General features: G+C 46.8%; 1 protein-coding gene across 1 annotated transcript; it reads right to left on the bottom strand.

The window, feature by feature from the left end:
* Positions 1 to 226: 226 nt before the first annotated feature.
* On the bottom strand, positions 227 to 11,971 carry LOC147632673 (mitochondrial import inner membrane translocase subunit PAM16 like 2-like). Its single transcript, XM_086807478.1, has 4 exons — positions 11,814 to 11,971; positions 2,093 to 2,180; positions 1,799 to 1,932; positions 227 to 811 (listed from the first exon to the last, which is right to left on the bottom strand). The coding sequence occupies exons 1-4, from the start codon at positions 11,814 to 11,816 to the stop codon at positions 689 to 691; spliced, it is 348 nt and encodes a 115-aa protein (XP_086663604.1). The 5' UTR covers positions 11,817 to 11,971; the 3' UTR covers positions 227 to 688.
* Positions 11,972 to 12,646: the final 675 nt, after the last annotated feature.

Below are 12,646 nucleotides of genomic sequence, written 5' to 3'. Positions count from 1 at the left end.
GTTCCTATCGGTGAACAGTGTCTCTCAAATGCTGATTGGAGAACTCTCACCAGCTTGACATCATGCTTAGCCGGCAAGAACGCAGAGGTAATGAAGGGCTCTGATTGGTTAATTACTCTGGAACACATGCCTCCAAAGACGATGGTTTACACATGATTGCAAGGCAGGTGGACGAAGAGAGAAAGCACATCCACTGCCCAGTGAAACCCAGAAATGTGCACGTTGATTAATTGAAAACACCCGAATTTATTTCATTCAAGCCCCTGGCCAAGCAGACTCCTGAGTTAGCCAGTTCATCACATTTTGAACTTGGTTTGTCACAAAGGAGGTGCAGGCATTGCAAGGATTTCCCGCAGGCTGCAATTTTTATATCATGACTCCTAACAGTCCAAGGATCATCTAAGCAGGCTGCAATTTTTATATCACATGACTCCTAACAGTCCAAGGATCATCTAAACAGATGACCCCGTCAGCCAGAGTCTTTTACAATGGGCAATATTTTGTAGTGACAGCAGTTTCAACCGGTAGAAAACATTGAAAATGAAATACTTTCAATGTATTTAGCTTTGTTATATGCACAATGGAATGGCACTTAATGAGATGACTTTGCCCATGATGAATTCCTGCAATTATAACCCTCTTTGCACAAAACCTCATACACTTCAGTACTATATCATGTCACCTCATGCTAAGCTTTTTCACTAGCTTTTGACTGCTGTACAGCTTCTAGGCGTTCCCTTGCTCTTTGGACTTTCGACTGCAAATAGAAGCTGCCAGACTTTGCATTCCTCTCAAAAAGATTTTCATACTTCTGCAGAAACACATTGAAATCCAACGTCAAGAGCTTAGAAAACACAATGTCTTTCTGTCCCCCCTACATGCCCATTGCACATGAAAAGACTTGCACACCAACAATAGGGATGTGACCCTCAAATTGACTGCAGTGCATGAAGAAAAAGCCTTGGAGAAGAGGGATGGAAACATTATTGGTATCACTATACATGTGCACATCAGAGGATGAGAAAATACTATTCGTTTGAGAATACTTGTCACAGTGCAAGACATTGGTTACACAAAATGTTCTCGAGGCAAGGGCAAGATTCAGGGCTACATACTTGTTTTAGCCACACATTTGCCAAAATAGTGTCACCCTCCCACTAAGTTACATATCTGCGTGGAACAAATTACACCAATCTCCAAGGAAAGGTTTTGGTGACCAGGATATAAACAGAGTCATGTGCCTTGTGATATGATAATTTCTATTGGATATCTTAAGGCACATTCAGTGTGAAGATACAATTTAGACTTAATGGTGATCCACAGTTGCAGAATCCTGTAGAGTCTATCAACTTGTGAGTTCAAAGACATTGAGAATGAGGAGCACTCTCTACATGTTTGGGTCTTTTTCTCCTTAAGTTCAGGCGGCATAGATGTGGACTACTTACTACCAGGGGGACACTATTTTGGCATAGAGACTCATCATATCTTTCTACAGAATCATAGAAGAGTAAAAAGAGTTCAGAGAAAGATCTTACTGGAATACCCAACGTAAGTTCATGAAGGAAACTATCAACAAAAGTTGGCATGTTAGGGAAACCCAAAAGCTTTACACATTACATACAGTCCACATGATTTGGAGAGCAATCACACATTGCTCTATTTTCTTGCATCAAATGCATGCATTAAAAAACAATAAATTAGCCTCTCATGAAATGCCCCCCTGACACTTGGAACTGTAAAAAATAACTTAAAATCACCATCTTTTGTAGTAGGAAGAGATTCCAAAAACTCCACTCACCTGTAGCATCTCCTCCACAGATGTGTTTTCACTTATACCCAAAATCATTCTTGCTTCCTGCTCAGTCATCGCCTTGCTTGACTTAGCGGCTAGATTTTGCATTGTTTCTTGTGCAACACCCGTCTTCGACGCATCTTAACACACAATTGATTAACAATATCAAAAAGCATGTTGCACAGATTTCTCAAAAGAATAAAAGTAGTGTGTTTAAAGATAGTTACTGTGAATGAATGAAAAATTAACTTCAGATTGGTCTTTGTCAAAGTAGTGCATTGCTGCAGAAATTTATCTTACTAGCAATGGCTTGACGGTAAGCTTGAGAAAATGCTCTTAGCAAAACCCCCGATCCCAATAGGATTAGATTTGCAATGATTTTCCCTGCCTGCAATTCAAGATAAAGTTCATCTCTCTCTCTCTCTCTCTCTCTCTCTCTCTCTTTGTCACATTCTCTCATGGCATGAAGCTGTGGTTGCGCTGTGTGCGCTAGTGGCTACCATTCCTGTTAGACATCATCTCCTTGTTGCTAGCTTCATGTTTGGTGTCCTATTTTAGCCTCTAGGGCTGACCATGTTAGCTATAGGGGCTGGTGACCCCTCACATATGTTTTCCCGTATTATTCCCCATTTTATGGAGTCTTGGGCTTTTTCCCCTAGTCGTGGAGGACCTTTTTTCCCTAGTCGGCTGCCTTCATATGGGCATATATATAGCTGGCTTGCCTCCCTCATTATTCACTGCTTGCTTAGCATTGTTTGCTGCAGTCCCTCACATACGAGGTTTTCTCCCCTCTTGTTGGGGCATGTATTCCTTTGGATGATGATATTGAGAGCAGGTTCTCACCTATGTTTCCTCTCCATCTCTCTCTCTCTCTCACTGTCTCTCCTGTGTTACCACTTTCCCTTCTTCCGCTTCACATTCTATCATGGTATTAGAGCGCCGGCGATCTTCAGTGTTGGATGCTCCCTCCTCTACCTCCTGCGTTTCTGCATTTTTCAGCAGATGGACAGATCTGCATTTTTTCTTCTCAGGTTTGCTGCTGCTCACCTGCCTCTTCCGGGCGCTTCTCCATTGCAGCCCGTGGTCATCCTTTACAAGTTTCACCAGCAGCACCTTGGAGTGCTGCGTTTTTCTACAGGTGTTGTCTACAGCAGTTTTGCAGCAAGTCTTCAGTATTCAGCAGCATCTACCCCCCCTGTAGTGCTGGCTGCATAGTCACAGGGGATGGAGGGGACAAACCCTTGGAACGGGGGGATGCCGTCCCGGGAACACTTTGGGACGGGGACGGACGGACGTCCCCAACTGGGCGTCCCTCACAAGGGACGGCGTTCCGGGGACGGATCCAGGAGGGGACGGTTGTGAGGGACGGCTGCATGGGAACACCCCAGGTTGATGTTTGGGCAACGATCACTTTTTTTTTTGGCTGTTTGGGGAGGGCTTTTCGTGAGCCTTTAGCCTTGGCTCATAGGCCTTGAGCCTTTGAGGCTTTGGGCCTTGGCCTCTCTCTTGCCTCCCTCCCTATAAGAAGACACACACACACACTCCCTCTCACACTTCAAGCTTAAGCTCTTCACACACACACACACACACACTCTCCCTCAAGCAGCAAGCCTCAAGGGCCAAGGTCTCAAGTTTCAAGCTCTCGCACAAGGGACGGCGTTCCGGGGACGGATCCAGGAGGGGACGGTTGTGAGGGACGGCTGCATGGGAACACCCCAGGTTGATGTTTGGGCAACGATCACTTTTTTTTTTGGCTGTTTGGGGAGGGCTTTTCGTGAGCCTTTAGCCTTGGCTCATAGGCCTTGAGCCTTTGAGGCTTTGGGCCTTGGCCTCTCTCTTGCCTCCCTCCCTATAAGAAGACACACACACACACTCCCTCTCACACTTCAAGCTTAAGCTCTTCACACACACACACACACACACTCTCCCTCAAGCAGCAAGCCTCAAGGGCCAAGGTCTCAAGTTTCAAGCTCTCGCACAAGCAAGCTCTAGCCTCTCAAGACACACACTCTCTCAAGTTTCACACACACACACACAGTGCACACACACCCCCACCCACCCTCACAGTTCTCCCTCAACTTTCATGGAGGCAGTGCACGGCCATGGGCATGCGAGCTTTGCCCGTGTAGGCGAGTGGGTGGCACCGACAAAGTGATTTTTAAGTGCCGTTCCTACCCCCGTCCCCATTCCCTACATACGGCCGTCCCCCATCCCGTTCCCGTCCCCGTCCCCCGTCCCTTGCGACTATGGCTGGCTGCCTATTCTGTGCAGGACAGCAACAGCCTACATGCTGCGTTTTTTCTCCTTCAGGTTTTCTGATGCCGATTTGCTGATCTGAGGCTTGGGTGTACCTATTTCTTGTGCGTTTCCAGAGTTTGCCCTTTTTCCCGAATACCTCAGCGTTTTCAGATTTGCAACCATGGTTGCTGCATTTTTCTAAACTGCTCTTACTGGTAGCTTTACCTTCACCTGGGCTTCATCTATTGGACCCGAAGGTACCTTCTCTTCAGCGTTTTTCCTCATAGGAGGTGTGGACACTAATTGGCCTGAATTTTCAGGTTTGTAGCCCTTGTTTGGCTGCGTTTTCTTCTCCAGTGGACACAGATCACTTGCAGAGGGGGTTTCTTGTTTGGATTGTGGCTTTGGAGGCAGTTTGGTCCTTGAGGAGGATACTGAATTTCTGATTTCAGTCAGCGTTTTGCTGATTTTGGAGCATCTATACCTGTGTTTTGTTCTTGGCCTTCGCAGTTACCCGGTTTCTTCATGTTCCTTGCCTTCTGTTGGCGGTGGAGTGCTGTTTTTTGCTAGACAACAGAGTCTTGCCTGCATTTTTTCTTCCCACAGGAGTTTTCTATACTCAGAGGGGACCTATCTCCAGCTACTTCACGTTAGGATCAGTTTCGGGAACTGTTTTGTATCTGTGGAGACTTTCTTCTGTAACAGGAGTTTACAGATTTTGGAGGAGAGTAGTGATCTTTTCAGAGATCCTGAGCGGAGTTTATTTTGTCCGAGCATGTGTTCTTCGCAGTGTTTGCAGAGAAAGGAGGTTGTTTTGCTTGTGAGGTGTGATCCTTACACATGGATCATTTGTTTGTTTGCTGATTCTTGGGATCTTGTTACCATTACAGTTTATATTCCTGCTTCCCTTCCTCATTGTTAGGAGTCTACCTCTGCCTCTCTTTGTGATGCTTCTAAGGATGCCCCTCTCAGAATATGCAACGGAGATGAAGACAAAATCTAAGAACACAAGAGCAAGTGCACTGCAAAAAAATACAGTAATAGAGAAGGAGAGAGAGAGGCGTGTAACTCTGCTATATATACACAAGAAAATCCCGAATACTGAATGATACATGTGTGGGGGCAAGGGGCCATTTTATATGGCCCCTATGGTCTAGTCGGCCTGCAACAAGGACACCCGACTTGCATAAATGACAGTCGGCCAGCTCCTGTCTGTCGGCCACCACACGTGTGCAATCGGCCAACTATAGAGAGAGACAAGGAGCAGCAAAATCAGTCGGCTATCACCTAGACCAATCCCAGAACCACAGGACAGCCTCCCACGCCTGGTAAACATAGGGAAAAAATATGGAGAGTGGGGAAAAATGAGAAAACACCTAAATCGGGCGGGCACACCCACAATAGAGGCCCTAGTGTAAATATACAGATAGGAGATGACTGCTAACACCCCCTCTCAGCTCCTGGATGTGGAACCAACCCCACGGAGCTGGAGTGCCGTTGGAGCATAGCCTAAGGTAGAGACTTCGTGAAGAGGTCCGCCGCATTGTCCTCCGTTGAACAATAAAGAAGCAAGATGTCACCAGCCAAGATCTTCTCATGTACAAAATGATATTGTATCTCTATGTGCTTGGTCCGGGTATGGAAGACCGGGTTCCGAGCAATAGCCATACAGCTCTGGCTATCGCACTGGATAACTGTGGGCTCTTTCTTTGGAAACCCGATCTCACCAAGCAACCTCCGCAGCCACACAACCTCGCAAGCAGCACCACAAGCAGCCCGGTACTCTGCATCTGTCGATGATAAGGCAATAGTTGGTTGCCTCTTACTGCTCCTGAGCCGAGGGTAAAACTATAGCCTGATGTAGATCTCCTCGTGTCTGGATCTCCTCCCCAATCTGAGTCACTCCAACCTTGGAGTCGGACTCCATCCATCAACCCCCCTCCTGTGTAGAAGAGTCCAAGATCCTTCGTACTCTGCAGATACCGCAAGATCCACAATCATGCGTCCCAATGAGACTTCAACGGCATCTGCATGAATGAGCTCAACAGCCCCACTGAAAAGCTCAAGTCCAATCTAGTGTTTAGCAACCAGATCAATGAACCAACTAGCTTCCGATACAGAGAGGCATCAACTGGCTCACAAGGATCATTCACTGTCAGCTATGTGTTCGGGTCCATCGGCAACATAACAGGCTTGTAGTTCTCCATCCCAAAGGCCTCAAGAAGCTCATGAACATACCGCTACTGAGAGACAAAAAACCCCCTCTAGGTCTGCCAGATCTCCAATCCCAAGAAGAAGTGGAGTAAGCCTATGTCGGTCATCTCAAACTCCTTTGATAAGGCAGCCTTTGTCACTCCAATGTGCTCCACATGACCGCCCGTGAGAATGAGATCATCCACATAAAGGATGATTAACATGACCATGCCGCGTTCCCGAAAGAGATACAGGTTGGGATCTGCAATTGATCTCTGAAATCTAGTCCGGAGAAAGGAGAAATCAATCTTCTGATTCCAAGCCTTGGGAGCCTGTTTAAGACCATACAAGGCCTTCCGTAACCTGTAAACCATCCCTTCTGATCCTGGAACCACAAAGCCTAGAGGCTGCTCAACATACACCTCCTCCTGCAGGTCACCATTAAGGAACGCAAATTTTACATCCATCTAATACACAGGCCACCTCGGAGAAGAAGCAAGGGCAAGAACGGTCCGAATCGTGGTCATCCTCGCTGTCGGTGCAAAGGTATCCTCATAGTCGATGCCTGGGCGCTGAGCATAACCCTTAGCCACGAGTCTGGCTTTGTGTTTGTCCACCGACCCATCTGACGCATATTTGGTCTTAAAGACCCATTTGACACCAATGACTGACTGTTTTGACGGTCTCGGTACCAACTCCCAAGTGTTGTTCTTCTCGATGGCATTCAGTTCCACCTGCATGGCTTTCCTCCAAGTATCCTGTGCAAGGGCTTCCTTCACGAAAGTGGGCTCTTTGTCCCGCATGATACGAGACATCAAAGCATAGTTTACCTCTAAAAGCTCCGCTGAATGACTTTTGTCACGGACTCTGTGCGATCTTCGAGGTCCGTCCTCTAGGCCTCGGTAACAACTCCCAAGTGTTGTTCTTCTCGATGGCATTCAGTTCCACCTGCATGGCTTTCCTCCAAGTATCCTGTGCAAGGGCTTCCTTGACGGAAGTGGGCTCTTTGTCCCGCATGATACGAGACATCAAAGCATAGTTTACCTCTAAAAGCTCCGCTGAATGACTTTTGTCACGGACTCTGTGCGATCTTCGAGGTCCGTCCTCTATGGTCCATTCGGAGGGAAGCTCCGTGACACCTGACTCCCGAAGGGTGTCCACTAACCACCTGGGTACTCGAACAGAACGCGGAGCCTCCTATTGCTGCGGGGACTCACCTCCATCTGCGGGCTCAACCTCCTGAACTGACTGAGATTGTCTAGCTGGAACAATAGACTGGGAATCTCAGAATCCTCTGGTCTCAAAGAAGTGGCGGCTCATCAACAGTGAAAACCGGAACATGCTCATCAAAGACCACATATCTGCTGACAACAATCTCATTCCTCTCTGGATCAAACAACCTGTATCCCTTGGAAAGAGAGTTATATCCCACAAATATAAGCTTTTGGGACTTGGAGTCGAGCTTCCCCCTCTGCTTCTTCTGAATGTGTACATACACATCACTCCCAAACACGGAAATGGGAGACATCAGGTTTCCCGCCAAAGTATGCCTCAAAGGGAGTCATGTTAGGTACTGAAGTCGTCGGAGACCGGTTGAGGATATGGACAGCTGTAGCCACAGCCTCTCCCCAAAGTGGACGAGGAAGATCACGATGCTCCAGCATCGTCCTCGCCATCTCCACCACAGTCCTGTTCTTGCGTTCTACCGCTCCATTCTCTGATAGCGAACCTGTATTGGCCAATTCCCTCTTGATGCCATGATCTGCACAAAATCTCACAAAAGCATTTGAAGAGAATTTACCTCCTTTGTCAAACCGAAGAGTCTTCACCAGCAATCTAGACTCTTTCTCCACCATCACATGCCACTCCTTGAACCAAGCAAAGGCTTGGTCCTTTTGAGAAAGGAAATAGACCCATGTGAATCCAAAACAATCATCAACAAGCAGCATGAAGTATAGAGATCCTCCCAAGGATGGTGTCTGCATAGGTCCACACAAGTCAGTGTGAACCAACTCCAACGCTTTCGAAGCCCGCCTCTGGAAGCCTGCTTCGGAAAGGATTCCCTGTGGTGCTTACCACGTATGCAAAAACTACAACGCCCTTGCCTACCGCCAACATCTGGCAAGCCAACCACCATCTGGCCCCGGAAAGCTCGCTCGCAGCGCATCCACATTTAAGTGGCCAAACCGAAAGTGCCACAAGTCACAAACCTGATAACCTGTCAATGAGGAGAGTGCAGAGAGTTTGTAGATACCATTCTCCACGCCGCCTTCCCAAACAACCTGGCCAGTCTCGCAGTCTTGTAGAGCAACTGAATGCTCCTCAAACTCCACCCGGAAGCAGTCTTGCATACCTCATGCATTGGCAATAGATGAAAACCAAGTGCTGGGACATAAAGAACACGAGAGGAATGCTTATCCCCCTTGCCATCGGGAATGATCTCCATCCGGCCCTCACTGTGTATCGGAATTGTGGAATTGTCGCCAATGAAAATGCGACCTGACTACCGTTTCAGATCCAAAAAGAAGTCACGGGAAGGAGTCATGTGCCTGGAAGCACCACTATCGAGAATCCACTCCCAAGTATCCTTTTGCGGTGAAGCCAACTGCCTCCTCGCTCGAAGAAGATGAAGCATCTGAGTCCCTCATCTCTAAGTGAACAAAGGTTGGAGTCTTTGTAGTTGAAGCTGAAGGATCAGCACTCTTCCCGGTCCCCTTAGGACACTTTCTCCAATAGTGGCCTTTCTCGCCACAATCATTGCAGGTCCTCTCGGCCTTCAATTTTTCTCGGGCTACATCAGGCTTCTTCTCAGAAGACTTCTCCGATAAAGCCTTCCCTTTGCCCTAGTTGTTGTTCCGGTCTTTCGATCGTTGGCCAGTTAAGGCCTCCGAACCTCCGCCCTGTGGAGGGTTCAAGAATCTTTCCTCCTGGTCCAAGACCATGGACACAAGCTCCTCCCATGTGTTGGTGCTGAGCCTGCCACTGGTAATCAAAGAAGAGTGAAATGCTGAGTACTGAGAGGGCAAATGCAACAGCAAGTGATGGCCATATCCTCCAATGATATCTCTTTCCCAGCCTAGAGAACTTCCTGCTGAAGAGCCTGCAACTTATTGATGTGCTCCTGCATCGTCGACGACGACTTTGCAGAATTCATCACCCACATCTGTACTTCCAAGGAGATCCTCTTCATGGGCGATACCCTGTCATAGAGAGAAGCCAAATGCTGCCATATATCTCTGGCCAGCGTCATATGCTTGATATGATTGATTAATTGCGGTGTGCAGTTGAGGAAAATGAAAGACCGAACCGTGGCATTGACACGATCCCATAATTGTGCCTATGCCTCACGTTCCTTCCGAATCGAGGGTAACTCCCCTTCCTCTAACTCCGGTCGTGGAACCCCAACAACAATGAAATCAACAAGGTCGTAAGACTCCAAAACAGATTCCATCAATACCTTCCATATGCCGTAGTTGTTCCCGTCCAACTGACGGTCCACTAGGAACGTGGGGAGTGTCAGGATCTTCACATGCTTCTCAGCCATCTCAAGTAAATCTGCCATTGCGGGGGTGTAACTAAAAAGAGTGGGTGGGTGGAAAAAAAAGAAGAACTTAAACCTGCAAGTGACTGTCCAACAAATTGGCCCACCTTCCTCTTGCTTCTCCTCTTCCCGAACAGTCCAAAACAGTCCACCAATCAGTAACAAAACAGCCCCCCTCTTGCTCACACAATTCCCAAGATTTATCAAGAGCCTAGAGCTCTGATACCATGTTAGAATATGCAGTGGAGATGAAGACAAAATCTGAGAACACAAGAGCAAGTGCACTGCAAAAAAATACAGCAATAGAGAAGGAGAGAGAGAGGCGTGTAACTCTGCTATATATACACAAGAAAATCCCTAAACTGAATGATACATGTGTGGGGGCAAGGGGCCATTTTTTATATGGCCCCTATGGTCCAATCGGCTTACAGCCAAGGACAGCCGACAGCAACATAGGACACCCGACTTGCATAAATGACAACGGGCCAACTCCTATCTGTCGGCCACCACACGTGTGTAGTCGGCTAGCTACAGAGAGAGACAAGGAGCAGCAAAACCGGTCGGCTACACCTGGACCAATCCCAGAACCACAGGACAACCTCCCACACCTAGTAAACATAGGGAAAAATAGGAAAAAAATATGGAGAGTGAGAAAAAATGAGAAAACACCTAAATCGGGCGAGCACACCCACAACACAGAGGCCCTGGTGCAAATATACAGACAGGAGATGACTGCTAACAGCCCCTCCCCCTACCAGTAGTTTGATGCGGTGTGCAGATTTGTTGTTTTGGAGGATGGACTTTTGGACCTAGTGGGATGCTTTGGATCTGTGGTTGCTAACCATGCCTGGGACACAGTGGTACTTTCCAGAGTTTTTTGGATTTGGATCAGAATTAGGTTGGGCTTGTACCAGTCCGACGACTTCTTTTTTCAGAGGGGGATGTGGAGTCTTTCATCTTGCGATGCCCACCTCAGTGGCGTGTACTTTTGTATAGCATTGGGCAACTCATGGTACGGAGTTTGAGCAGATGGACCCCATCTTTTCTACAAAGTCTTTACATCTTGCGATGCCGATCTTTTCAGAGGATGCTTTTGTACAGAATTTAGCTACTCTTGGTACAGAGTTGGAGCAAATTGACTCTTTCTTTTGAGGTTGCAGTGAGGAGCAGCTTGCTTCTCCCAAGATTGATTATCTACAGGATATGATCTTGGTTGGTTATGAGGTATTTCATACCTTCTCCAGGCTGGATACACGACATACGACTTCGGGGAGTGTTCTTACACTTGGGTTTGGAACCATTATTTGGAGCAGCACGTCGCAGCCTACATGGTTGTTTTCTTCCAGAGGAGCGGTGTACTTGGCATTCCTTTGGATGATGATATTGAGAGCAGGTTCTCACTTGTGTTTCCTCTCTCTCTCTCTCTCTCTCTCCCCCCCCTGTGTTTCCACTTTCCCTTCTTCCGCTGCACATTCTATCAATTCCACCCGCTGACTGGCTCACGCTACCTTCACAAGCCATTCCGCCACGCTGTTCACACCGCGCGCTAGTGGCCACCCCCCTATTCACACTCCTGCTAGTATACCCTGCCATTCCTCCGCCCTATTCGTGTTGCCGCCAATATGCTCTACCACTCCGCCGCCCTGTTCGTGCTGTGCACCGCCACCAGTCTGATGCAAGCATCTACTTCAAGTTAATCACAAAAAGCTTAAGTCTGTTAGCATCTCCTTACACCTTCAGGCACAGTCATGCCAACATAATCCCCATATCACAAAACATTATCTCCACTGATGCAAAGCAGATGCAGTCAGAAAAAAACCCAACATCAAAACCAAAACAAAACCCAATTACCATAAACAAAAAGCTAGAATGACCATACCAGCATGGTATTCCATGAGAGTTTAGTGACATTTTTTTTCTCTATTTCTTTTGACAGCATTAAGGGTTTTTCCCCAAGACAGGAAGAATCCTAACTGTTGATTACAAAGTTTAATTCTCTCTGATTTAGCATCAGAAAAAAAAACGCACTAGCACAAAGAAAGGGGTTACCATCTGTATGTATATCAAAATCTGCTTGCTAGATGATTCAATGGAACCCCCTCTGTATTAGCGTATTAGCAGAGCGTTCTTTCTTTCCCTTGATGCCCAAACAACGAATAACCCGCCCATTCGCACGCCTTGCACCGTGGGAAACCCACTTCAAGGTTTCACACTGTTTTAAGTGTAATGGATAAAATAATGATTGAAACTCCCTTTTCACACTGTTTTAAGTGTAATGGATAAAATAATGATTGAAACTCCCTTTTCTCAAAAAAAAATGCTATGGAAAAGTTTTAAAACATTCTACATAATCTTCCATATACATAGTTGCACACGTGTGTGTATTTGTAGTTGTCGAGCTCCCAAAGAGAGAGAGAGAGAGAGAGAGAGAGAGAGAGACATAGACAGACAAAGAGTATGCAATTCTCCAAAAAATACCCATAGATTGACGATAACAATTCAAAATAGCTCCAAGACTAGAGTAGATTTCAAAAAGTCATCATAAGTACGTTTAAGATACCATTTGGTTTCATTTTGGAAAGTCCCCCCACAAACTCGGGTCCACCTTGCCACCACTTTCCAATGTTTGATCTTTTTTTACTTAGACCACTTCCTTAGACCAATGTTTGATCTTCAAATAGGATGACATGTGTCATGCACCGCTGTGATGAGCCCAATCACTCATGGATCTCTGTGGAGACAAGCACATAGAGGAGTCCACATGTCTCACATTCACCAAAGTTTGCAATCCCACTATCCAAGGAGCTGCTTCTACCAGCCGTCACCTATCCTAAAATCTTGCACACTCCAGTTTTAGCATCAAGGGCCACGTATATCTATTT

Source organism: Cibotium barometz, chromosome 13 (assembly GCF_041138505.1).
Source record: "Cibotium barometz isolate CiBa-2024 chromosome 13, ASM4113850v1, whole genome shotgun sequence".
In the NCBI taxonomy this organism is placed as follows: Eukaryota; Viridiplantae; Streptophyta; class Polypodiopsida; order Cyatheales; family Cibotiaceae; genus Cibotium; species Cibotium barometz.
Note: the sequence above shows the minus strand (reverse complement) of the source record. Positions and strands in the feature narration are given on the sequence as shown.